The sequence below is a fragment of the Tenrec ecaudatus genome, chromosome 1, assembly GCF_050624435.1.
Source record: "Tenrec ecaudatus isolate mTenEca1 chromosome 1, mTenEca1.hap1, whole genome shotgun sequence".
Lineage (NCBI taxonomy): Eukaryota > Metazoa > Chordata > Mammalia > Afrosoricida > Tenrecidae > Tenrec > Tenrec ecaudatus.
In genome coordinates this window covers 10,276,217-10,303,033 of record NC_134530.1, presented here as the reverse complement: position 1 = coordinate 10,303,033, position 26,817 = coordinate 10,276,217, and the positions used below count along the sequence as shown (strand labels likewise).

The window sequence follows — 26,817 nt, the reverse complement described above, 5'->3', positions numbered from 1 at the left end:
CCTGTGGGTCACAACTCCTTTGGGGGGTCACCCGACTCATAACAGTAGTAAAATACAGTGAAGTAGCAACAAAAATAATTTTTTGGTTGGGGGTTACCACGAGGAACTGCAGGATCGTTGAGAACCACTGGGTTATGGCATATTCTTCGTTCCCAGTAGCTATTGTGGCCCTCCTGCTGTGACTCTAGTTGCCCCCTCCATTCTGAGGCACTGTAAGGATACCCCAATGCTGGCCCAGGCCCTGGGGGTGGGGGAGCGCTTCCCCTACCGTGGGCCCCCTCCCCTCAAGGCCTGCTCCACTTGGTGCCCCTCATCCACGACTGTGTGAATACTTTATTTTCCATCTTTCCCGCCTGGGCGACATGTGGCGTGTGAACAGGCAGTGTGCAAAATGGTGGTGGGCAGTGTCCCCAGGCGTTAACACTGAGGAGTCGGCGACCAGAGAGGGGACTATGCATGGATCCCACCCCAGGAGCGCCAGGGAGATTGCTTGTGACGCGACTCGAGGCTCCAGGAGCACCGAGGGGCAGTCCCGAGGGTCACGAGGCCCGGGGGAGAGGGGATTGCTGGGAGGGATGGTGGCTAAGGGCGTCGCTGGACTTTGGCACCGTTCTCAGCTCTGACTAGGCAGAGACCTCAGGTCCAGCAGTAGGCGGTGCAGGACGTGGCTCTACTCGGCAGCCTCACTGGATTGGTGGTGGGAGAGGGGTGGGGCAATGGGAAGGATGCCAGGAGAGGCTGGCGCTGGCTGGGCTGCCTCCCTCACTGGCAGAAAAGGGGCGGGGAGATGATGGGAGTGTTTTGGAGGCAGGGGTGGGGCTTCTTCCCTCTGGGCAGCTGCTCTGGCCCCGCCCCCTCAAGCCGACAGAAGTCTTGCCTGCCCAGGCTTCCCTAGGCCACTCATGCCCAGGGGGCCCTAACACAGTAAGAGGGGCTTTGGTTTCTGCTGCAGGGGCCATGAAGCCTGCCCCAGGCAAGGAAGCCCAACCCGCCATCTGTCCCCAGGTGCCAGGGGCTGGTCAAGGGTCCCCCTGTCCTGAGGGGCATTGGTGGTGGGGAGCAACATCCAGCCCAGAGGCGCCCCTCGTGTCTCGGGTTCCTGGGCTCTGGGGCCCTTCCCGGCAGGGCCTCCCTTATCCTATCCTGGGAGTAAGCTTCTGCCCCGCCAAATGGGGCTCTGGGTCGCCCCTCTGCTGTCGCTGGTGACTGGCCCCGAAGGTGCGGACCCAGATGGGTAAACACTGCTTCGGGGAAGACCAGCCAGGGGATCCTGAGGACCCCACTGGGCTTGGCCCACCCACCGGCCCCCGGGGTGGGCGTGGCCCTGGGAGGCGGCCGCGGGGGAAACCCCCTGGCTCCCAGCCTCAGTTCTCCAGGCCCTGGCTGTAGGGCTGGGCTAGCTCATCAGCGTCGCTGTCCGAGCTGCCCTCGCTGTCCTTGGCCGGCCGCTCCAGACGGCGGAAGAAGCGCGCGTCGCGCGGGGACAGCGGGTAGAGCGCGTCCTGCAGCGCCGCGCCCACGCCCACGCCCAGCAGCTCCTCATCCGACGAGGGCAGCGAGTCTTCGTCCAGGTGCCGCGCCAGGCTCAGCCCATCGAAGGCCAGTGGGTCCTCGAAGGGTGGCGGGCCCTTCAGCAGCCGCACCTGGACCGGCGGACAAGCGCGGGCTTGAGGAGGCATGGCGGCTGGGGAGACCCAGGTCTGGCCCAGCCCGCCACCGCGGCGGCCTCTCACCTCCGTCTTCAGCTCCTCGATCTGGTCCTTGAGTTCGCGGATGTACTGCGAGGAGTCGGAGTGGTTCAGCTGGCCCTGGATGCGGCCCTCCTCCCTCTGCAGGTGGCCGGGCACCAGGGTCAGGGCAGGGCCTACCCAGGGGCCTGCCCCCTGGCCCCCTCTGCCCCCTTGCAGCTCTCCAGCACCCACCTGGATCTCTAGCTCGGCGATGCGTTGCCTCATTTCCGCTACTGCTGCCATGCTGTCTGCCTCCCGCAGGCGCACGGCCATCACCTCCTCCTTGCTCTGGGGAGAGGGAAAAAGGGCAGTCAGAGCGGACAGGGGCGCGGGCGAGGGGTGGTGGGGACGAACCGGGCACCTTGCACTCGGCCTCGGCCTGCTTGCGGCGGCTTTCGCTGAGCTGGGTCTGAAGCCCCTTGTTCTGGGCCCCCAAGTACTGCAGTTTTTCCTGCAGCCCCGTGCGCTCCACCTCCATGCGGTTCAGCAGGTTACGGTGGATGTGGTCCTGCGGGAGAGTGGGCAGTGTGCAGGGGTCAGGTCTCCGGCCAGGGCGGTGGCCACCAGCCCCCAGCTCCTGGGACCCGCGGGTAGCCCACACACTGCCCACCTGTGTCTCCAGCTCCACCACACGCTGCCGCAGCTCACGGCCGTCGGCCAGAGCCTGGGCCTCGCGCAGACGCACGCTCATCAGCTCGTCCTGCAGCTCGCCCAGGACCAGCTTCCGTGGGGACTCCTTCCAGCGGCCTCCGCGGGACAGGTGGGCCTGCAGGGAGGGGCAGCGGTCTGGCCGGGCGCCATGGGGGGAGGGCTGGGACTGGTGTGTGTGTGTGTGTGTGTGTGTGCGTGTGTGTGTGGAGGGGCCGGTCCTCACCTGCCAGGTGTCAGACAGCTCCTGCAACTGCAGCTTCAGCTCCCTGGCGGCCGCCACCGCCTCGCCCTCCCGCACCTTGAGCGCCTTCAGCTCCTCCTGCAGCCGGGCCACGTTGTTCTCGTCCGGCAGCGAGCTGTTCCTCTACGGGGAGAGGCGCCTGAGCCCAGGGCCGCCGCGGTGGCCCTTCTGGCTGGACTGAGACGCCCCTCACACCCCACGCTTCCTTGGGGCTCCGTGTTGAGCCCCAGGCTGCATGAGGCCACTGGCGAGGCAGAGCAGCAGGTTTGAAGAGCGAGCACAGTGCCGCATGCTGCCCCCTGCCTGGGACAAGCTGGCAGTCACCCTGGGCTGCCCTGTGTCCCCTGGGCTTGGCGGGTATGGGGGTAGGGGCCAGGAATGAATATGAGTGCAGGCTGGGCCCAGAATGAGGTCCTGGGTTCTGGCCTCAGCAGACCAACCCTCTGCAAGGGGACTCATGGGGACAGGTTCCAACTTCAGAAGACCCCCAACTGGCCCACTTGGCTGCCCCCTTTCCCCTGTGCTGTACCTGGCCCCCCTGACTGCCCAGCGCCCCCAAGGCCCACCTTCTCCATGTCCAGGACCTTGTCCTGCATCTCCCGCAGCGCCCCCAGCGTTTCCGTCTCCCGCAGCCGTGACTGTTCCAACTCCGTCTCCAGGTGCGTCACGAAGTCCTCGGTGAGGCGCGGGTTCTCCTGGGTGGGCAGAGGGCTGTGCTGCAGGCTCAGGCCTTGACCTCCTCTCCGGAGGCCCTGGGCTGGGAGCAGGGCTCGGGGTTGGGCATCGCGGAAACCACCAGCCCATGGGGAGGGTCCTTCCTGTGAATTCCACCCTCTGGGCAGGTGCAGAACCCCACAGGGAATCTGTTCGTCAGCGGGTTCCCAGGACTCCGGGCTCTGGTGCAGCCTCTTTTCTGGACAAGCCGCGCAAGGGGATGTTCTGAAGGGGACTTCCCATGGGTCCATCCTTGGAGGCCTTGCTCCCTGTGGGTGGGGGCGGAGCCTTGGCCGGGGCAGGTCTGCAAACGTGCACGTGTTTTTTGCTTCTGCCCAGTTTACAGCATCTCCTCCTTCCAACTTTCCCTTCCTCCTGCCCACAACAGGTGGTGGAAGTTTGCTGAGACCACCCTTGTACTTAGAGGTGGGAGCCCAGGAGTGATGGGTGGGAGGTGCCCCAGGGTGGCAGTGGTGGCCTCCCTGGTGGCTGTGTCTTCTCTGGATGACACTTTGGATGGTCCTGCCCTAGCTCCCTGTGGCTGTCACTTCCCCGGTAAGGGCTTCCATATGTCACAGCCCTTTGGTCCATGGTGATGGTGGTCCTGGCCCAAGCTGGGCAGCTCCTCCCCAAGGGACCTCCCCCTCCCTGAACCCAAGGCCGCTCGCCCCCTGCTGTGCTGCATGGACCACGCTTCTCTTGGGGCCTAAGGGTGTGGCTGGGATGCCCTCCCTCTGGGGCAGACCAGGGTGCTGGCCACTTGGGGAAGTGGGGAGCATGGCTTTAAAGTGTCTCTCTGACTTGCCCAACAGACCTGGCCCCTGAGCCCTGGGGTGATGACAGGGCTCCCAAGGAGGGCTCCCAGCCCTGTCAGCCGAGGCTATGTGCCAGGTGTCCTGCGGGGCCCAAGAGTGATGGGCTCTGTGAAGTTAGGGTGTTGCCTGGGTCCCCAAAGATCTGGCTGGTGGTGAGGGAAGTCCTTGGTGTCGGAGCTGTGTCCCATTTGGCTGGGCGACAGAACTGGAGTTCAAGATCCCCTTACTCAGGGTCCTCACTGCGGGCAGGGGTCAGGGGGTAGTCCTGAAGGCTGGGGTACCTGCTGCTCCTGCAGCTGCCGGATGGTGCTCTGTGCCTTCTGCAGGTCCTCGGTGGCCGAGCTGCACTGCTGCCGCACCACCGCCAGCTCCCGCTTGATGACGTAATTCTCCTCAGCCTCCTGCGCCCGTGTCACCTGCCCCTGAACATAGAGAAGGGGTGACCCTGTGGGTCTCCCTGGCCTTGCATCGGTGGGAGGGGGACAAGAAAGTTTGGGCTAGAGAAGGAGGGGGCGGCAGTCAGGGTGTCAGAGCCTGGGATGGGGAGGCTCCAGCCTGCCCTGGGTGAGGGCAGGCAGGCACGGGCATTCCTTCCAGGGCCAGACCCAGGAGAGGTGAACCAAGCCCTCCTCCAGGCAGGCTCGGGCACCTCTACACTCACTCAGCCCCCTCAGAGGATGGGTGGGAGCAGGGTCTCAGTGGAAGCTGGGCTGGCAGGTGGGACCCCTCTCCCCGGCCTCCCCACAGCCTCATTGCCTCCCTTATCCCTGTCTGAGTTCCCCATTCCAGGCTCGGGGCCACTAGCGGTTGGGTGGAAGCTTTAAGGTGAAAGCCATTCGAGATGAGAGGTGAGGCCGAGCAGAAGCAGGTGAGCGAGGAGGCCAGGCTTTGCAATAGAAACCAAGAGTAGCATGAAAGGCCAAGAGGGGGCGCTGTGTGAGTGAGGGCCCGTGGCGAACGTGTTGAGTGAGTGAGCGTGCAAGCATGAATATGCATGAGTGCATGTGTGCATTTGCAAGTGTGTGTATGTGAGTCTATAAGGATGCATGCAATGTATGAGTGCGATTGAGAGTGAGTAGGGGTGTGAGCACTGGAGTAGATGTGTGTGATTGCGCAAACGTGTAATAATGTATGTGTGTACATGAATGAGAATGTATGCAGATGAGGGTGAGTGTGTGTGATGGGAAAGTGCACACAGCCGGGTCTGGGGCTGACACGCTCTGAAGGTCCCCAGCCCTCATTGATCTCTACTCTTGTCCCCTAGAAGGGGGCTTTCCATGACCCTTCACCCCCCCACTCCACATTTCCTCTACGTTTCACACGCCCCCCCTCGAAGGCCTTTGGCTCCCCTGAAAAGCATCCCCAGCTGCCCCCATGCACAGCGCCAGGCCTGCCCCCATCCCCTTGGAATGGCAGCGGCCAGGATCCAGGCGGTGACTGGCTGTCGCGTAATGGGCAAAAAGGCTAGGAAGGAAGGGATGGAGAGGGAGACAAGAAGCTACAGTACCTGGATTAACCTATCAGCCAGAGCGGCGCTCTCCTACCGGGTGGAGGGGGTCCGAGCGAGCGACAGGGGGAGGAGCAGAGCGAACGGAAGGCGGGGCAGGAGGGAGAAGAGACGGACAGGAAGGCGGGTCACTACGCGGTGGGCTATCTCTAGAAGCAGAAGACCGGAGCCCGGGCGAGAGCGGCCGGAGGAGGGCGAAGCCACAGCCAGTCTGTCCCAGAGAGGGGCGCCCCTGGTCCGGGCGGACGGCCTCGGTGCCCGCAACGCCAGTGGGAAGCCCGGAGCTCGGGGCCAGGGGCAGTCGACGACCTCACTCCCATGGCCAGCAGAAGGTCAAGTGGCAAGGAGGACCCACCTCCCAGGAAGTGGGAGGGGCAGGGCGGCTAGACTGAGGAAGGTGGCAGGTCCGCCCCCTCGCCCTTTACCCGGCCTTTTCATTTTCTTTTGGGGGTGGGGCTGAGACTCCCAAATTGCAGGCTGGGCCTTGGTGCTTGGCTCCCCCACCCCCGACTCCCTGCCGCACTTCAGCCGCCTCCCCCACCCCCGCAGCCTGGGGGACCGCCCGAACCACAACTGAATTTCAGTGCCTAGGCTCGTGAGTCAGGATCTCAATGGGTGTCTTCATAGGGGACATGGGTGGGCTGGACCCCCGGCTGCTGTGGGGTAGGGGGTACAGATTTAGCACCACCAGCAGGTGGTGGTCACACCCCTCACCTTCTCCAGGGTCTCGATCCGCTGTTTCAGGAGCCGGTTCTCTGTCCGAAGCCTCTGGGGGGAGGGGAGGGGACGGCATATCAGACTCCCTTCGCCCTCGTGCACCCGCCTTGCCCCCAACTCCACGAGGGCTCCACCAACCAGCGTCCTGGGCGTGAGCAGCCACCGGTCAGGAAGCCCCTACATTGATTCTGGTTCCTGGCTGCCCCCTGTGGGTCAGAGTAAGGGGTGCTCCACAGGGTCGGCCAAGGCTGGTTTGGGGGAAGTAGACTGCCAGGCTGTTCTTTCTAGGCGCTGCTGGGTGGCTTGGGAACCTCCAGCCTTTCACTGGTTAGCACCTGGTCCTCCTTCCTGTTCAGAAGGACCTTTGGTTTAGCTATGCATTTAAGAAGCAAGGCATGGCTCAGTAAAAGACGGATGCCCGTGGTGGCTGTGGCCACCCCTTGCCCTCCTTCAGAGAAACGTCCATCCCACTGAGTGGAGTGTCCTCAGAACCACACAAGCCTTTGCCTTCAGCTCCAGGCCCCAGAGAGCCTGGATGACCGTCTGCCCACTCCAACCAGAAGGCCACATTTCTCAGGCACGGCACCCAATGGTGTCCACTGTCTCTTATGGGGCCGGGGAGAGAGATAGCCTGTCTCCACTGGTGGATTCGGGCTAGGAGCTGTGGGTTCAGTTTGTCCCTTGACTTTGGGGGGTGGGGCTGCCGGTGAGGAGGCTGGTTGTTGAGTTGGGCCCTGCCGGGACTAACAACAGACGGAATCAAAAGCTGCTTGACCCTGTGCCAGCCTTGTGATTGGTCATGCGCGATCCACAGGGTTTTTCCCTGGCTGATTTCTGGAAGGAGATTTCCAGGCCTTTCTGCCTAATCTTATTCTGCACGTCCCTGCAGAAATCCGTTCAGCATCCTGGCAAACTACTGGCCGGCTCGGGGTGGCCGTACATGAGGTGAAATGGCCAGACTCTGGTGTGGGAGGAGTAAATTCTACCACTGGACCACTCTCAGCTCGGGCTTGCATTCGTCTTGTCTAGCCACACCCGTGGGACATGTGAGGCAGGCTTCCTTTAAATGTGCAGACGCCCTGGGGTCCCGGCTCCCTGGAGACCACACAGAAAACGTCCCAGTCTCCCTCTGTGGAGAAAATGCCACAACATTCCCAGGAAGCAACTGTGGCTTTTCCCACATCCTGAGGTAAGTCTGAGTCAGAGTTTGAGTGGCTGGGCTCAGAGCTGTGAGGGTGCAGGTCTCCGTCCGTGGTGGTCATCTGGAGGCCTGACCTCTCATCTCTGGAATGTCCTGTCCTCTCTCTGCCTTCTACCCACTGCTGTACCAACTGGAACCTCCCTGCGAGGGGCTGGCGTGGCGGTGCGCTGACCACTACCAGGTCTTCCTTCTTCCTACTCCAAGAAGAGAAAGAGCAAGCGAGGACTGCATGGGGGGGGGTCAGGGGGAGGAGCAAGGGAGTCTTGTGAGGGGGGAAGCACTATTTGTCCAAATGCTAAGGCCAGGGCTCTCTCAAGCCCCATCCCTGGGAAATCTGAGGGCTGGACCTGTGGCCCGTGGGCCTGCTGTGCCCATCTCGACCACCAGATGGCAGTAGGACCTTGTCTATGCTTGTGAGGCAAGTCGTGCAGTGACTGGTGTCCTGGGCCTGGAGATGTGGGACATGCAGACGACACAGCCTTGCTTGCTGAAAGGGAGGAGGGCTTGAAGCACTGGCTGATGCACAGCAAGGATCGCAACTTCAGTACGGATTACAACTCAATGTAAAGAAGACCCGAGTGCTCACAACTGGACCAATTACGTGCCATCACGCTAAGTGGAGACAGGATTGAAGATGTCAAGGACTTTGTCTTGCTTAGGGCCACAACCAGTGCTCCTGGAAGCAGCAGTCAAGAGATTAAAGGATGCATTGCGTCCACGTGCTGGACAAGACCTCTCCAGAGTGTGGAGCAGCAAGGACGGGACTTTGAGGATTAAGGGGCACCTGACGCAGCCTCCTAGGCATGTGAATGTTGAACACTGAGGAAGGAACACGGGGGCGGGATCGATGCATTTGAATTAGGGTGCTGGTGAAGACAACTGAAAGTACCACGGGCTGCCGGCAGAGCCAAGAAATCTGTGCTGGAGAAAGAACAGCCAGAATGCTTCTTAGAGCTCCTTAGAGGCAAGGAGGGCTCCCTGGCAGTCCATGGAGGAGGACGTCATGCTTGGTAGAGTAGAGGGACAGTGAAATGAGGCAGATCCTCGAGACAAGATGGACTGACATGGCGGCTGCAGTTCGAGGCTCAAACTTAAGAACAACCGCGAGGCTGGGGCAAGACCAGGCAGAGCTTCTCTGTTGTACAGAGGGTCCCTATGGGGCAGCGCCTACTCGACCCCACCCAACAACAACAACAACAACAACAAACATCAAATTAAGCTGCCACCAGATAAAACACGACATGGACAACGATGCCCTCGGTGTGGGCACCGTGGGCCTGAGACTCATCTGGGTGCTACCTCAGATGGGTGCTGCCTTTTTGGGGAGCTGGAGAGGATGCTGTTGGTGGTCGTTACAATGACTGGACCAGGAGAGGAGGTACACGGCAGTGAAGTCACACGGCCATCTCCATGGGCTGCCAGACTCCAGCCCAAGTCTGCGCGTGACCGCCATTGAAGAGGCCAGACAGAGCCAGGCTGTATGGAGTTGATTTCCAGCTGTCCCCGCCACTGGACTGGACCTCCCCTCGCTCCCCTGTCCTGACTCTGGCACATAGCAAGTTACTCTATCCATGCATGTTGCCTGAGTAACCAGTCACGTGGGGAGGGATAACAGCCCAAGGAAGGAGAGGGGCTCCTGGCCTCCACAGTGCTGCGTGTGTAGGGAGCATAGAGAGCTAGCAGGGCCTGGCCAGGCGCCCCTGGGATCCTGCTCTCCTGTACCTTCCTGAGTTGACAGCATGCTGTTGCCTCAGGGTCCCTGGTGCCTGGAACATTCTTCCCCAGACCAGCTCCACAGAGGCTATGGGGCACTGGACACATCTCAGTATTCTCCCTGCTGCACCCAGGAGGCCAGGGGCCCTTGGTTGCCTGGAGACAGCAGTGGAGCATGGGCTGCCTTGGGCCCGAACATCTAGGCCCTGGGCAGGTGCTGGGCGCCCCCCAGGTAGGGGCAGCTGGTGCAGACTCACTTTGATCTCAATCTGCTCCTCCATCTCCTTGCTCTTCATGGCGGCGTACTCCTTCTCCAGCCTGCGGGGGGAGGCCGAGCCGGTTACTGTCCCGCTGGCCGTGGGATGCCCAGCCCCCCGGCTGCCGGCCCCCACTCACCTCTTCATTTTCTTGGGGTTGTACTTGACCTGATAGGCCTTGAGGATCAGCTTGTCGGGGCAGCTGTCAAACTGGTGGGGGATCACCCTCTGGAAGTACTGTGGGGACACAGGCAGTCACTGAGAGAGGGGGGCCCTGAGCCCCTAGGGCTTCTGTTTCCTGGGAGGGGGGTGCCAGGTGGGAGAGGGGGCCCTTTGTCTGGGTGCCACCCTCGACCCACGTGAGTGCTTGGCAGTGTTCATGGGGGGCTGTGTGAGTGTGCGTGGCCAGGGTCTCAGCACCCAGCACCTTCTCTGGGGGAGGTGGGTGGAAAAAAGGCCTGGGAAGCCCAGGCAGTGGGCACCGGGCCTCTTGGGGAGGAAGAACCATCCCCTCTGAAGAGAGGTCTCTCAGCTCCTTGAGCCTCGGCAAAGGGTTAAGCACCAGCAGTGGTGGCCGCAGCTTGTCTCAGATGGGGGGCAGCCTGGATTTCCCTCGCCCCCCCGCCCATCTGGCGCCATCGGGCAGCCGTGGACAATGGATGCTCGTGTCCGTGGACACAAGCGTGGGCTTTGTGCATTCTCTTCTTCCCCCAGTGCCAGCTGGAGGGTGCTGGGGTAGGGGGTGGGGGGAGCAGGGCCCACAGCGGGAGGCAGGCCGCCTGGGCCCCCGGTGTGCGGGCAGGGCAGGTGTGGGCTGTCGTGGCCTCTCACCCTTCACCCATTTGCCCTCACCAGCTGGTGGGCTGAAGCAGAAGCCGCACCCCCTGCCCCCTGATTCAGCTGGTCCTGTTTATCAGAAGGGACACACGGCTTTGAGGGACCTAGGCAGGGGAAGGCGGAGTATGTGGGACCTCCCCAGGACGAGGGGCAGTCTGCTGCTCAGGATGTCCAAGGTCTTCCAGGGAGGGCTGAGCTGGTCGGAGAGAGCAGGGATATGTGGGATGGCTGCTCCCCCTGCTCCACCCCCCTGGGCCTACCTGGGACATCCCTTCCATGTCTAGCTGCATCAGCTCCATCTGGTTCACCTGCAGCAGGGCCAGGCCCACCCGGAACACGACCTCCAGCCCCTGCAAAGGTGGGGCGGCGCTATGTTTCCCCTCCTGCCACCCCGCCAACCCCCACCCCGCCCAGGCCCAGCCCTCCCAAGGGGCTCCTCACCTCGTACATGAAGATATCAAAGACTCGGGTGGCCACGGGCAGTGGGAAGGTGGTCAGGAAAAGTGTGAGGAACCAGGACGAGGCGTACATGGACGTGTGGAAGCTCTGGGAGCGGAAGTGGGTGTTCAAGTCAGGGAGCTGCTCCTGTGGGAGGGGCGGGGGTGGTGGGGGGAGACGGACCAACACTGTGAGGAGGCCCCGGGCTGGTGGTCATGCCCACTGGGCCCTCTCCAGCTGCTTGTGCTGGGCAGCACTACCTTCAGGGAGACTTCCCTGACTGCCGGGCACATAGCTCCACGTGTGCCTGAGGGGCATGGGCCGAGGATCAGTTCTAGGCCATCAGCTCATGAATCTGCAGGCCACCCGGAAGGAGATTTGGAGGCTCAGGATGGTGGTGTACCTCCCCACAGGTCACCCAGGGAGTGACCTGAAGCCCACAGCACCTGGTGTGCCCACCTGTGCCCTGAGATGTGTGGGCTAGGCCACGACCCTGCCTGCCTTAGGTCAGGGTGGGAGCGGGAGACACGGAAGTCCTTCATCACAAGGGAACCAGTTAATGCGGTGGCATCGATGCTGCCCCATGGGAGATTTGACCCGGCCTGGGGGAGGGCCGGCTGTCCTGGGAAGACTGCTTGTGAGAACTGCCCGTGGTCCCAGTGCTGTTGTGGTCACAGGCTTGGGGGTAGTCACACCCAGCCTTTGGAGCCCGCTGGAAGGTGTATGTGTGCGTGTGTGTTTGAGGGCCCTGTGGGGGTTTGCTCCTTTCAAGCAGCTCCCCAGAGGCTTCCTCTAATCAGCGGTGGCAGGCCTACCCTGCTCTCCCTCCCTCCACACACCAGGAGCAGACGGAGAGGGCGTGATCAATCTGCTGCACTGCTTGGCCTGGCCCGGAAGCATCCTCTGCGTGGGGCAGCCCAACCCCCCAGGGGCTCACCTGCAGCATATACTCGAACTGGTAGATGCAGAGGCCCAACTCGGCCATGCTGGGCTTGAAGAGCTCCCGCAGCCGGTACTCCTGCATGAGCCGAACAAACACGCAGAAGGCCTCCTCCTCAGGCATCTGGGGGGCGGAGCGGAGGTGGGGATGTCAGGCAGGGGCCTGGGCAGCTCCCTGCCCCACTCACGGCTCCCGCCAGAGTCTGTTCCATGGGCGTTTTCTCTCCTGGCTGCTCATGCGGGCACCCTCAGCGTCATGGAAGGAGAACCCGGGGCCAGCGGGGCAGAACATTGGCAGAGCTGGGACCGGAAGCCAGGCATGGCAGCTGGGGGCCTGCAGTCTCAGCTGCGGGTCTCGGTGCTCAGCAACTTCCTAGCTGTTCCCTGCTGTCTCTCGTCTCCCTTCTCTGTTTTGGAATAAAACCCTAGGCTCCTACCCATGTGATGCTGGCTGACCACATCCCGGTCCAACCCCTCTTTTACACCGGCCTGGGGCTTGGCTGGGCTAAGACGGGGCAGAAAAGGTCCTTGGGAAGCTACTGAGTGTCGGGGCCACCCTGTTGCCACTTACCTGCATGAGGAGGAGGCCCACGATGAAGGCGCTGCCCTGGCAGTAGCCCACCTCGCGGTCCACCAGGGAGTACGCCTGCAAGGGAAGGAGGTGGTGTGGGCGGTCGGTGGGCGCAGTGGTGGCGGTGGGCATGGGGAGGGGCAGCAGCAGCTGGGCTCACCTTCATGACGTTGAAGAGGACCTCCTGGCCCAGGCTGTCCTGGCCCTTGAAGAACTCGTGCTCCGGGTAGGTGCGTGCAATGTCCCTGCGGATCAGCTTCTCGCAGGGCGATGACATCTTCAGCAGTTCTGAGTACTGGTGCTTGACTGGCATGTCGGTGGCGCTACACAGCAGCTGCCACACGATGGCCCGGAAGTGGTGTGGGATGCCCTTGCGGATCAGTTCCTGCAGGGTCGGGGTGGGGGTAAGGAGGCAGTGGGAGACCGGGTTGGACCTCGTCCAGGTCCCGGTCCAGCAGGCCTTCCCACCTCATCCCAGCCACCTTGTGCAACCCACACCCCTCTGGCGACAACATGGCGTGCCGTGGTGTCAGCCCTACCCCTGGTGCCCCAGGTGTGTTTCAGCATGGAGCTGAGCCCCAAGGGGGGGGTCTCAGGGTGGAGTTTCCACTGAAGGAGACCACCAGCCCATTCTTCAAAGGCGCCTCTCAGCAGCCTCAAACCTTCAGCCTTTGGGTTAATAGCTGAACACCTTAACCACAGCTCCACCTCTGTGGGAACCACCCTGCGCATTCCCACCTGCCCCTGCCCTGCAACTTCACCTTCTTGGGGCGTGGTCACCTGGGCTTGGTGTTTCCTGCCCGGCCACCCCGCCCCGCCCCCGCACCTTGAGCAGCTTCTCCTTACGGCGCCGCCACTCCTCCCACTCGTTGGCGATGCGGCCCCACAGGATCCACGTGTCCTCTTCCAGGTGGCTCAGGTTGGAGGAGGCCGAGGAGCTGGACACCAGCGAGGAGCCGCTGTTGCGCCGGGAGCCGCTCATGGAGCGCATGGACTTGGAGTCGGCCTCCAGGAGCCTGGGCGGGAAGGGCGGTCGTCGGAGCAGTGTGCGTGCAAGCGTGCGTGCGTGCGTGCGTGTGTGTGCAGGACACACACCCGGGTCCTGGGGGCGTGGAGGAGGGGGGTCTGAGCCACTTGTACTGCGGGGCTGGGCAGTCTTCGCGGTGACCTTGGCCCATCACCTGGCCTCTCTGAGCTGCCATTTTCTCACCTGTCTGGTCTGGGCGGGACACTGGGCACAAGTGCTCACCTGACTGTGCGCCCCGGCTTTGTGGTTACGGGCATTTTACAGAGGAGGTACCCGGGGAGTGGCCAGCAAGCAAAGGGCAGGGCCTGAGATGAATGCGCTGAGGCCCCCTAGAGGCCACCGTCGCCCCTCCCCCGGAAAAAGTCACACCAGGTGACCGGGCACCCACCCTGGCTCTTGCGTCCCATGGGGTACTTAGGAAGCAGATCACCAGACCTTTCTTCCGAGGCGCTTCTAGGGGTACGCAGTGAGTAGACTCGAGCTCTCTGGTTAGCAGGGGATGCATAAAGAAGGGCCAGACCTTTACTCATCTCATCTGCATGGGGGGGGGGGCTCTACCTGGGGCCTGACCCAGCCCCGGGGAGTGAGTGGGACACTCAGGCTGACGGCGCCCCTCCCCAGGCCCCGCTTGCAGCTCACCGGTTCTGTTCTTCGAGCTTGGCCAGCAGCTCCAGCTCATCAGGGCTGAGGTTCTCGGAGTCAGAGGTGGGGGAGCACGTGGGGGCCGATAGGGCCTCATGGGATGAGGAGTCGGGGCTCAGCGTGGGGCTCGCCATGGTGGGCAGGAACGTTAGCCGTGAGGGGGCAGTGTCACAGCTCTGTCTGGGGCAGGAGACACATTGGGTCAGCACCGGGCCAGCACCCATCCTGTCCTGCTCTCTTGGGGTTTCCCAGCTCTAGTTTGTCCACTCTGGGCACCCCTCCTCTGCCCCACCCCCCAGCCAGACTGACTAGCATGCCAACATCTGTCCCTGCCTGTGTCATCAGGTTGGATGCCTGGACAGAGCCCTAGCTGGCCCGATGTGCCCAGGCACGGAAACTAGCTTAACTTGGCATCCCAAGTTTTCAGCAAGGTCCAAGGGGGCCCCAGAGTCTTGTTGGGCATGGGGTGCAGGTGCCCTGAGCCAGAGGCTCCTCCTCGCTCTCTTGGTCCCTGTCCCCACTGCAGCTGGCTGGCACTAACCCTCAGCTCAACGTCAGCACCTGACCTTCCCCATGTATCAGCAGAGTGGGCCGCTGGCTCGGCGGCAGCAATTACTCTCACTGTTAATTGTCAGGCGCTGCCAAAGGCTGGGAGCCGGACTCCCCTTGGCTGGGAAACCAAGGATGCAATCCAGTGCTGGGAATCAGGGCTTGAGGAGTGGGTGTGGGGCCAGACCTGGCCGGCAGCCTCCGGGACCTCAAGTCCATGGCCCTCTTTCTGCCTGCCAGTCTCCAGGGAGACAGAGGGGTGCAGCTCCCATGACCTGTCTGTGTCTGAAGCTGTGTGACCTTGGGCTGGTCACTTGGCACCCCAGAGTGCCCAGACTGAAACTCAGACAGGAGCCCTGGGGGTCGAAGAGTAAAAGTCAGGCACTGGCTGCACATGGCATGCTCAGAACCGGGCCCAGGAGACACCTGCCACTACCATGCCACCTGGGGCCACCAGTTGGAGCTGCTTCCCATTCAACCCAATGTCTGCCTGCTCCTCAGCACCCAGAGTCCTCCTCCAGTTGCCACTGAGACACCTGAGGAGGAGGTATCTGGCATCCTGGCAGGCAAGGGTACACTTGTCTAGCCACCCTCAGGCCCCTGGGCACATTGCCACAGCTGAAGGTCAGCTCAGCCAGCTGGCCTGCACTCTGGTCAACGGTTTCATTTCAGTTTTCCTACCCAGGGCTACTGCTTCAACCTCGGGCCCAAGGTTCCCAGTCATGGGGCCCAAGCCCTGGGTTCGGCCAGCTGCTGGAACTCTGGCTGCAGCTCTGGGCAGACCTGGAATGCTTTACTTCATTCAGCTGGCCAGGAACCCCTCTCCCTAGCTCCACTGCCCTGAGACCTAGGCTTGGCAGCCCCCAAAGGGTTAATAGTTTCAAAGGGAGAGGGCTGGTGCCAGAGTCAGAGTTGGGCCAGGGGCCCCGAGTGTTGAGTGGAAAGGACTGACCGCCCCCTCCCCTGTGGCTGGCAGTGCCCTGGGGAGGAGAGTGTGGAGGTAGGGATGGAGTTTCACTCAGAGAGAGCAACACCCCATGTGGCTGGCAGCAGAGGGGACAAGTCCCTCCTCCTCTCCAGCTCTGAGAAACCCCAGGGGGCCATGGTGGCGCAGAGTGCCCATTATGCATCACTGTGACTTAGCTCACAGAGGAAACCAGATGCACTTGCTCCCTCCGGGGACAGCCAGCACCACCCCTGCTGGCTTGGGCTTAGGAGAAGTGGCGGGAAGCGGCTGTCTCCGTTCCTACAGGAATGTGTGCCCTGCTCTCCATTCTCCAGAATAACTGCTCGGCTTGCAGACAGACCTTCCTACACGCCCTGGTCCTCCTGTGTACACACACACACACACACACACACACGCCTGCACTCATACCCAGGGGCATATCCACATTCCTGCATGCATACCCACCCACAAAGGCATTTCTTCACACGTGTATCTGCACACCTACACATACAGGCACTCCTTCATACCCACATGGGCACTCTTGCACACTCACACACAGAGGCACTTCTGCACACTCACATACACCTGCACTCACACCTACAGGCACTTTCCCACACACTCGCGCTCAAAGATACACAGGACAGTCCTGCACACCACCCTCCCACCCACCCTCTCTTTCTCTTGTAGTCACATAAACGCTCACACTCATGGGCACAGATACTCCTGCATTCACACTCACAGCACACACATGAGCACAAGGCACACTCTTGACTCACACACACACACATGCCACTGCACTCAAACACACCAGGCACTCACAGTCATACACGCACACACTCCTGCATGCATATGCACACATGAACATACACACTCACACACACATCTGCACTCAGGCACATAGGTACACAGAAACTCCTGCACTCAAACAGGTACATACACTTACATGTGTGGCTTTATCACAGACATGAACACACACATACTCCTACACTCCCACTTGTGTACCCACACACGGGCACTCCTGCACTCACACACAGGCACACACTCACCCCCTAGAGCGCATACACGGACACACATACTCACAGCCAAGGGCACATGCACCCTCCTCATGTACACATCCTCACATGTTCCCGTGCACACGCTCCCACCAGGCCTGGCCCCAGGCACTCACACTAGTGGCTTCCTGGGGGTTTTCTTCAGCCAGGCCCTCTCCTGGGGGTGGGAAGTGGAGTGTGAGACAGCAGTGAGGGCAAGTGGTCACCTGACACCCCCTTGCCACACAGCTCAGGGGCACAAGGCAGGGCCACTCCCAAGCTTCCCAGGAACCTCCTCCATTTCATCCTTCCACTTCAGCCATCCACTGCCCCAGGCCTGTCCACTCACTGCCTACCCACGACCCCCAGAGGGGAAGCGGGCCACCTACTCCTGCCCCTGCTGGCAAGCCTTCCACCTCGAGGCTCACAAGGCTGAGCCAGGCCAGAGTCCGCCAGGTCCATTGCCCCCCCACCCCCTCCAGTCCCGAGACTGCTGTCCTAAAGCCTCCTTCCACACCCAGTCTGGGCCTAGGAAACACCCCCTTCCTGGGCCACCTGCTCCTCCTCATGTCTCATCATCACCCAGGCTCCTGGTAGTGCAGGTTTCCAGCTGGGCTAGCCAGAAAGCTTCCAGAGGAAGGCGTGCTAGGAAGAAAGGCCTGGCGGTCGACTTCTGCGACCCGGGCAATGAAAACCACATGGATGACATGGATGATGCCAATACAGTGCTGGGGTGGGTGGGGTATGGGGGGAGCCCCAACATTGGACGACACCCAGATCCCACAGTAGCTGAGGCCACGGGCCAGGGCAGAGGGTGGCACAGGACCGGGCAGTGCACACACACCCCATATTGGTGTTTCACGCACTGTCCCCCCCGATAGGCAGCCATTCCCAAGGCCTGGCCTCAACATTTTTCTCCTGTGAAGTCTCCTGCCAGGCCCTCCTCTTGCACAGCACCCTGGCTGTCCCTGTCTCCCCTCCTGATGATGCTCCTCCACCTTGCCCCTACATTCGTTACATGGCAGTGATGGCTAGATAAGGCCCTCCCTGCTTGTCCTGGGGTGTGGTGGGGGCATGGGGCAGGAGAATTCTCAGAGCATGGGCCGGCCTTTAAAACCATTTCCCCATACCCAGCTCCTGACTCAGCCCTGGGCAGCAGTGGTGGCTCAGTGGTGGGCATCTCCCCACCCCTGTGGGAGCTCCGGGTTTGATTCCCGGCCAGGGCACCTCATGCGCAGCCCCTGCCCAGCTGTCTGTGGAGGCATGTGTGTGGCTGTGATGCTGGGCTTCCAGACCAGGAAGGTCTAGGAAGAAAGACCTGGCGTGCCTCCTTCCCCAAACCAGCCAAGGAAAAGCCTGTGACCCACAGCGCCCTAACTGTGCAGGGGTGGTGGCACAGGCCTGGGCAGCGTCCCCCAGGCCCGGTGCATGCATGCTGAGCACACGAAGACGAAGGTGACCAAGTCTGGTGTCCAGCCAGGTGGTCAAGGTCAACCCTGTCTGTGAGAGGTCATGCTGAGGGCATGGACTCTGGGTAAGATATGGAAGACATGGCATCCCCCTCCCCATCCCCAAGAAACCCAGATTGGGGACATTCTCCAAGAACCTCCCCACCCCACCCCCAGGCTCTCAAAAGGATGAGACACAGGAAGGTGTGGGTCACTCATAGGCCTGACGAGGGAGCAGCACGGAAGGGTGGCACTCAGTGGAGGCCGTCTGCGGCTATAGTAGTACAGCGCTGGCCAGTCACAGCGGCGCCGCCCTAACGTGCAAGTTAATAACTGTGGTGTGAAGGGGGACGGGGCATGGCTGGGGCGAGACGCTCTCTGTACCCTCCAGGCAGTTGTTTGGTACATCTGAAACGGTGCCATGATTACGAGCAAAGTGCCTATGCTGTGAGGACCGACAGGTGGACAACACTCAGTCCAGGAGAGCCAACCTGGGGCTAACTCGGCCTCCTGACTCCAAGGCCTCCCTTGCACAGGGTGCCGCCGCTGTGTCACCTAGCTCTTGGGGTTCTTTCGCTTTTGAAATGACGCCGAAGGGGCACAGGGCTGCTGGGGTGACTCGCAGGACGCCCCCGCTGGTCAGGGGGGAGCTGTGCGCCCATGGATTTTTGGTGGCTGTTTTTCAGAAGTGGGGAGTGCATCGCCACGGGCCTGCGGTGTACCTCTGCTCGGAGGGAGCAGGATGGGGAAGTCTGCTTCCTTTCTGCACCTTTGCCACCTGAGACCCTAAAGGGCAGGCCCAGGCTGTCCTACAGGTTGCCCTGAGTCCGAGTGGACTGCGCGCTCCTGGGCCTGGGTTGGGAGTTCTCTTTTGAGGTGCCTTGGTGCGGAAGCAAATGGTCAGCCTTTAAGGGGGGGGGACTACATGAGTAACAGGCTCTCAGTAATTGGGGAGGGCAAGGGCACAGCTTGGTATTTCTGGTGTCTCCGGAAAGACAGACCCCATGTGCCCTTTGAGTGTAAACTCCAGAACTATCCCCCTTCTACACCGCCCCCCCCCACATACACCTGTGTTCCACCAGGTGGCACAACCAATATGCACTTGACTGACTGATGCGCAAAAGGTGGCTTGAACCCACCCTGTGGTAGCACGGAAGAAAGGCCTGGCAACCAGTGTCCGAAAAGACAACAGCCAATGAAGACCTATGCCACGGCTTTCTCTGTAACACGTGGGGATCGACTCACGTGGCAATATTTTTTCTTATTCTTTTGATCTGCCTTTACCCGATAGGAACTCTGGTGACATCGTGGTTTTACATTGGGCTGCGAACCACAAGGTCAGCCGTTTCAACCCACCAGCCACTTCAAGGTGTGTGTGTGTGTGTGTGTGTGTGTGTGTGTGTGATGGGAATGGGGCATTGGACTCCCGTAAAGAGTCACAGTCTCAGAAATTCATGGGGCAGCTCTACCCTGTCCTATAGGGTCGCTCCGAGTCAGCATCGACTCGGTGGCAGTGTTTGGTCTGGGTAGTTACCCCCCTGACAGTTGGTCTCCCACCTCTAGAAGATCCCCCAGGGTCCCGGCTGGCTCTGCGGACTGTTTGGGAACCGGTCTGGTCTCCAGTCCTCATCCCTGGGAGAAAGGTGAGGCTGCCTGTTCCAGTAACGCCTTACAGCCACGGGAACTCTCAGGGGCAGTCCTCTGTCCTGCAGGGTCTATGTGAGTCGGAAGCCACTCAGTGGCAGTCTGTTTGGTTTGAGGCAGGTCCTTATCTTGGGCAAGCAGAAGCCAACAAGCTTCCCCTCAGACAACAAGAACGACACTTGGATCTCAGAGGTCCCTGTCTGTCTGCTGCTTGTCCCCAGTCCTAGCGGTTTCTCTGGAACATTCAGGGATGTCTCCACTGCCAGATGGCATCTTTGTAGCTAGCTGTCCTGGAGCTGGGGAGGCAAGTCCCACCTCTCTCATCGGGGCCAGCAGCTTGGGTTCAAATCCCTCCTCTGCCACCTTCTCTTAGTTGTGATGCTCTTAGGTTTTTTATTATCTTCATCTGAATATAGTAGTTACAGTGTTGGTGGTTGAATTTTCTCCTTCCATTTGGGAGACCGCGGTTTGAGTCCCAGCCAAGGCACCGCGCCACCCAGCTGCCAGTGGAGACTGAATTCATTTCAGTGGGACTTCCAGAATACAACAGACAAGGAAGAATGGCATGGCAACCCCCTTCTAGAAATCAGCCAGGGAAAACCCTATGGGCCACAGTGGTCTGTCTGATAGTCAAGGTGGTGAGGGGTCAGGCAGAGTTTTGTCCCACTGTGCACGGACCACCATGAGTTCAGGGTCCAATTCAATAGTAGCTAACACCCTCCTAGGTTTTCCTGGGAGGAATGAATGAGCTAAGGCTGTAAGACATTTAGAACAGGTCCCTGCTGGAAGTCCCCCTGCACGGGGCCTGGGTGTCTCATTCACGACTGGGTCCTCAGAATCTAGGGCACTGCCGGGCAGGAAGCAGGAATTTGGGGTGGGCGTGTCGCTGTCACGTAAGTGTTGGACAGATAACCGCAGACTCAGCGGTTCAAATTCATCAGCTGCTCCGAGGCGAAAAGCTGAGGCTGTGTGCTGCCGTAAAGACGAACAGCTTCGAAACCCTCTACAGGGCCACGATGAGTTGGTTTAAGGAGCCCCGGTTGCACAGTGGTTACGTGCCGGGCTGCTAACCACAAGGTCAGAAGTTTGAAACCCACCAGTCACTCCGAGGGAGCAAGATGAGGCTGTCTACGATGGCAGTGAGTGAGCGATGAATTGGGTTTGAGTCAAGGGCAGTGTGCTGGAGATCCAATAAACAAACCATCCAAGCAGATGCTGTCGTGGTTCAAACCCACCAGCAGGCTCTTTGGGAGAAAGATGAGGCTGTCTGCTTTTTAAAAGATTTTTCACTCACTCACTGCCCTGGAGTCGATTTCAACTCATGGCAACCCTGCAGGGCAGGATAGAACTGCCCCTGTGGGTCCCTGAGACTGTAACTCTTTACGGGAGTCAAAAGCCTTGCCTTTCTACTGTGGGGCACCTGGTGGTTTGAACTGCCAACCTTCTGGTTAACTGTCCAATGTATAAGCACCCCAGGAATCGATAAGGGGTCTGCTGAGCCACAATTGACTGCATGGCAGTAAGGTTTGGCCGTTTTGTTCATCCAACAAATAAAATGTCACACTGGGGTGGCCGATGAGTTGCGGTGACATGGGAGGCTTGGTCAGGTGGACAGGGTGCAGCAGGCTAAGGCAGACTCGATCTCCCTGTGAAAATCACAACAGAAGTTTGTCCACCCAGCGCCCCGTAGGTGGGAGCACACAGGAGCTGCCACAACAGACTCTGCCTCCCAGCTGCCCAGAGCCTGCTCACGGCCTGGCAATGTCTGACTCTGCCGAGCGAGCTCAGGGCTGCTAAGAGCTGGGGCCAGCTTCATGGCACCCAACGAGAAAAGCGCCCAATAACTGTTTGTGGATTCAGTGGCCCAAATCCCTCCTCTTCAGCAGGCCTGCCCCTCATGTCGTGACCTTGTTTAAAGATGAAATGCAGCAAAATTGTAATTATGACGGGTAATAACTCACCCAGCAAATGCCCGCAGCCTGAACCCTAGAGGTGCACAGCCTGTACCATCCCTTTTGACCTCAAAAATAGGTGCCCTGGTGGCATAGTGGCTGCGTGTTAGGCTGCCAACGACATGGTCAGCAGTTTGAAACTCCCTGCTGCTCCAAGGGAGAAAGAAGAGGCTTTCTACTCCTATAAAGAGTTACAGTCTCCGAAGCCCACAGGGACAGTTCTACTGTCCCACAGGGTTGATATAAGTTGGCATCGAATCAACAGTAATAAGGTTTAAATTTTTTTTTTGGTGGTGTAGTGGTTACATGTTGGGCAACGAAGCACAAGGTCAGCAGTTTGAAACCACTGGCCGCTCCAAGGGAGAAAGACAATGCTGTATACAATGAGTTGGTATTGGCTCAATGGCTGTGCATTGGGTTGTATCCTGTTGCCTCACCAGCTTTCTGTCTGCCTTTATTGACAAGTTCCTGTCTGGTCAATCCATTTCTCTATATTTTAGTGCTCTGGGGAACGACAAGGAGAAAACAAAAATTAAAAGCCAGACATTTGCCAGCTGGTAGACTTTGGGCTCAAGGTGACCCCCACCCCAGGGTTTTCAATGACTGGTCATTTAGAAGTAGATTGCCAGGCCTTTCTTCTGAGGACCTTCAGGTGGACTCAAACTGCTGACCTTCCAGGTGGCAGTTGTGTACATTGCTACCCCCCAGGGACTCTGGGAAAACCCTGGAACCCTCACAAACCCTTCCACAGGCAAAATTAAAGAAATAACACCTAGCTCTCACAGCCCAGGTGGGATCTTTTCTGCTGCCCTGTGAGGGTTACGTGTTGGGTTGCTCACTGCAAGGTTGGCGGTTCAAACCCATCTGTTTGCTCCTTGGGAGAAAGACGAGGCTGTCTGCTCCCATGAAGACAACAGACTCAGAGACCCTGTCTAGGCTGGCTCTGAGTGGAAATGCCGGGATGGCAGTGGGCTTGGGCGGGGTGCTGGGGGCAGAAGTGAGGTGGGTGGGCCCTGCCTGTGGGAACTCGCCCAGGGAGATGGAAGAGGGACTGCCGGCTCCTGGAACCCAAGCACTTCCCTGGGGCGCTTGTTGTGTGCCTGTGCTCCCTGGGGGAGGCCGGATCCAGTTGCTGTGGAGGTGTCGAGTGAGTCTCTTCCCACTTAGGGCCACCCCAGGTGTTACAGAGCAGAACTGTGCTCTGCAGTGTTCTCTTGGCTGTCCTTGCCAGGGAAGCAGACTGTCAGCAGGTCTTTCTGTGGTGCTGCTGTGGTGTGAGTGGGTGGGTGGGGAAGAGGGGTTAGAGGGGGGCCCCGAACTGGCCACCCGTAGGTTAAGCCCCACCACCCACTGCCAGTGAGCTGATTCTGCTGATTCTCAGTGCCCCTAGACAGGGTCTCCGAGGCTGTCAGTCTTTCCGGGAGCAGACAGCCTCATCTTTCTCCTGCGGAGCGGCTGGGGGGCTTGAACTGCCGACTTCAGGGGTCATCAGTCTAAGCCTTACCTGATAGTGCCACCAGGGCTTCTGTTCAGGTTAAGTGTTGAGTGCAAACTGTTGGGGACACCCCTGGGAACAAAGCAGACAGGTCTGTCCTGATAGGTCTGGCAGACTGGTGGGGTGGGGGTGGGGGTGGGGGGCAGGCAAGGTCATCAGTTGCCTTTGTGTCAACTCTGACACACGGTGGCTCCAGGTGCCACACTACGACTGCGTGTCCCAGGCTTTTCAATGGCTGCCTTTTTTTTTTTTTTTGTGGGGATGTCAATTACAAGGCCTTTCTTCCAGATGCCTAGCCTTCTGAGGGGACAGACATCCGTCAAGCAGTGAGCACACAGACATGGGCGAGTCGGGCAGCGGGGACTGGTCATGGCACTCAGAGCCACAATCTCTACCCCCCAGCTCTGCTCTCTTCTGAGCTCCCTCTCGCCCGCTGCCTGCCTGGCTTCTAGAGCAGCTCACAGCAAGTGTCCTTCTAACTAGGGAACCCTTTATCCAGGGAGAGTCCCAGGCTGAGGTGTGTGTCTCCAGGACACAGAGGCCTGTGTAGGAGGAGGCCCCATCCCTGAACACACTGCGCGGAGAGCCCTGATTCCTGGGCCTGTGTCCAAGCACTTCCGTGGTGGCCGGGTGTGTGTCTCCTCTTCCTCCTGGGCCCCATTCATCGGTCATCCTTGCCTGCCACACCGCGGTACCACGCTGTCTGCCCTGTCTGCCGGGAGCTAGCGGCTGGCCATGGGGGTGGGGTGACTGCCTGAGACTGCTGGGCTCAGCTCTCCACGAGCGATGGGGAGGTGGTCTTCAGATGCAGTGCAGGGACTGGCCCTGCGAGAAGGTGGGGCATCCCTGCTCTCCCAGTGACACAAACAGTGGGCAGGGGGTCAAGGTCGAGACCTTGCTGAAGCCGTTCTCCACCGGCTGGCTCCTCAGCTGACTTGTATTCTCCTAACTACTTCCCAGCTTGTCAGTCTCTGGCTCTGGGGAGGTCAGGGGCTTGGCTTCTCCTGTACCATGTGACCTGCAGCAAGTGTACAGAACAAACCCCGCCCTGTCCACCCCTCGGGGTCTGCGTGGGCCGTCAGCATGGCCTCAGTCCTCTAGGACTTCCCTGCACGGCCACCAGCCCCTCATCACACCAACTGACCTCTTCCCACCAACCCCATTTCTGGCTGGAGGTCAGGATCCAGTAAGGTCTCAGCCGGTAACAACTGGGGAGCCTGGGGAGGAGGTGGATGGCAGGGGGAAGGGGCAGGGAGCAGAGGGCGGGCAGAGAATGGATCTGTGTGCACCAGGTGGGTGGCTGCCTTCATTGGACCCCGCTGTCCCCTAATACAAGATGAGGGAGAATATGGAGTGCCACACCCTAGCCTCCCTGGGTGACTGCACCACGCTGGTGGGGATATCTGCCTCAGTTTCCTGATGGGGAAGTTAAGGCACAGAGCCAGGGTGAGACGGGCTCAGGTCCACAAGGAAGCCCAGGCCTCATAGGAAGGGTCCCAGACCAGGAGTCCCAGGGCTGGGTTGGCCTGATCCGGGTCCAGCAGGGGGTCCCTGGGCTCCTTTCGGCCACACACCATCTCCACTGGCCTGGCAGAGATGCCCCACCTTGATACAGCCCCATGCTGAGGCCAAGCCACCTGCAATGCCTGCCAAACAGCCGCAGCCAACCACAGAGGCCCAGGGGAATCCACGGGCCAGGCCCGAGGGCGAGAGCCCTGGGGCGACAGGGATCCTCAAGTCACAGTCACAGCCCAGCTCGGGGGGACAGTCCCTGAACAGCCTCCTCACTCATGCTCCACCAGAGCCTCTTCAGCACATTCCTTCCTTCTGGAAAGATCCCTTAACAAAGAGATGCCTGCTTCTGGCAGCCCAAACTCAGCCCTCCTCCACTGGCCTCCCCTCCCACCCCGGGGTTCCACATGCCAGCATAGAAGGACATGCCCATCGTGGGTGAAGGCACCAATGCACCGCCAGAAGCGGGTGAGCACGGGCATTGCCAGCCGATCCGCCGAGGGCCTGCCACTGGGCTGGTGCTGAGGTCAGGATGCTGGTCCTACCAGTCTGGCCAGGCTCGGGCTCCCCCCAGAGGGCGGCATAAATTAGGGGGCGGGCAGTGGTGGCTTTGGTGTGGGAGGGGAACCCAGTGTCCTTCCCTTTGAAGAAGGCGAGTCCCACAGAGAAAGGGCTGGTGCCCAGGGGCTCCTGGGAGATCTTGGGTGCCCACCATCCTCCAGGGCCCCATTGTGGGCTCATCCCATCACCCAAGAGCCTCTCAGAGTCTCCCCCTGGAGCTCTGACCTGTGTGGGGCTCTGGGGGGCCGGAGATGGTGTGAGGAGGTGCTCAGGGTCCTGTGCAGAGGGGTGGGGGTGTCTGTGTTGAAGGTTCTGAATTTTCCTGGTTATGTTGGGGGCACCCAAGGGTTTGTGAGGCTCTAGGGATATGTCTCTTTGGGTGCCTTTCTGCCAGGGTTTCTGAGCCTGGAGCTGAGGGGGCATCTATGTATGCGTGTGTGGTGGGGAGAGCAGACTCTGAATGTTGGGGGGTGGTCCCTGCGCAGGAGGGTGAGTGGGTTTTCAGGAGGAGGGTCAGGATGGAGGTGTGTGTTGCTGTTGGAGTTGCTGGCAGGATATCCAAGATAGATAGGATTTGGGGGTGGGGGTGGGGGCATCCTTGGGCTGGGGGCTGCAGGGAGTGGGAGATGGGCCAACAGGCTGACAGTAGGCCTGGCACAGTACTCCTAGTTTTTAGCAGGGGTGGGCCCCAAGGCTGCCTCCTGGGGGTGAGGACAGGCTAGGGACAGGCCTGAGGATGTTAGGGGGTGCAGAGGGTCAGGCTGGCTTGGTTCTGTAGGAGGGTCTGGAAGGATCCAGACAGGATGGATGGGAGTCATGGGCAGAGGGGGGGTTCTTTTGGGGATGGGAGGATCTGCGGGTAAGGGTCTGGAGGGGGGCCCTGGGGGTGTAAGGGTATATGAGGGGGGTGTCATGGGCCCGAGGTACCCTCAGGGGGTGGCGGCGCAGTGCAGGGTGGGAGGCTCCGAGGGGTCCGGCCCAGGGGCGACGGTGGGCGGGGGGTCAGGCCCAAGGCCGCGGTCTGGCCCGGTCCCCGAGGGCCGCAGCGCCCAGCCGCCGGCCTGGGCAGGCGCCCAGGAGGCCCGGCCCACGCCGCCCTACCTGCGCCGAGTGCGTCTCCATCGCCGTGCGGAGCCTCACGTCCCGGGACGCGCCGCCGGATCCCCGCCGCGCCGCTCGCCCCGCAGCCCGGGCCCGGCCCCCTCAGCCGCCCCCCGGGACCGCGGCCGCCGCCGGCTCCGCCGCTGCCATTATACCCGCTGACAGCAGCCGCTGCCCCGCCCCGGAGCACGGTCAGCCAATCCGCCACCCCAAGACTCTTTAGTCCCGCCCACAGGCCAGGAATGACGTGGGTCTTGGCCAATCGGTGGCCATTCCGCGAGGGGAGCCCTGGCTACGGTCCGAAGTTTGCCGCCTCTTCGGAGAGAAACGAATTGAAATTAGAGAAGCAGTGACCGACGGGTGGCTTTGCCTATGGAAGGGAGGAATCCTGTTGATCAACACCTAATGGGGCCAATCGTAGGGACGGAGGGGTGTGCCTCTGAGGTAAGGTTGCGGCCCTGAGGGACCCCAGCGGAGAGCAGCCAAGCGTTTGACATTAAGCCCCGCCCAGATCCGGGCTTCCCGCCCAGTAATGAGACGTCCATTATTAGTGTCGGTCCTGGCAACCCTTGATTGAC

At 60.6% G+C, this 26,817-nt stretch overlaps 1 protein-coding gene across 4 annotated transcripts; it reads right to left on the bottom strand.

Annotated features, from left to right (window-relative positions):
- Nucleotides 1-318: 318 nt before the first annotated feature.
- On the bottom strand, nucleotides 319-26,400 carry EVI5L (ecotropic viral integration site 5 like). Of its 4 annotated transcripts, none has more exons than XM_075546029.1 (20): nucleotides 26,240-26,400; nucleotides 13,998-14,176; nucleotides 13,158-13,347; nucleotides 12,492-12,716; nucleotides 12,332-12,406; nucleotides 11,759-11,884; nucleotides 10,825-10,968; nucleotides 10,644-10,733; nucleotides 9,686-9,783; nucleotides 9,547-9,607; nucleotides 6,373-6,426; nucleotides 5,659-5,691; nucleotides 4,433-4,573; nucleotides 3,189-3,317; nucleotides 2,605-2,745; nucleotides 2,341-2,496; nucleotides 2,092-2,238; nucleotides 1,923-2,018; nucleotides 1,734-1,829; nucleotides 319-1,643 (listed from the first exon to the last, which is right to left on the bottom strand). In XM_075546029.1, the coding sequence occupies exons 1-20, from the start codon at nucleotides 26,258-26,260 to the stop codon at nucleotides 1,365-1,367; spliced, it is 2,481 nt and encodes an 826-aa protein (XP_075402144.1). In that variant the 5' UTR covers nucleotides 26,261-26,400; the 3' UTR covers nucleotides 319-1,364. The 4 variants fall into 4 exon arrangements, with proteins under 4 accessions (XP_075402144.1, XP_075402164.1, XP_075402154.1 ...); XM_075546049.1 differs by having other exon boundaries at nucleotides 13,998-14,180; nucleotides 26,240-26,396; XM_075546039.1 differs by lacking the exon at nucleotides 5,659-5,691.
- Between the last annotated feature and the right edge of the window lie 417 nt (nucleotides 26,401-26,817).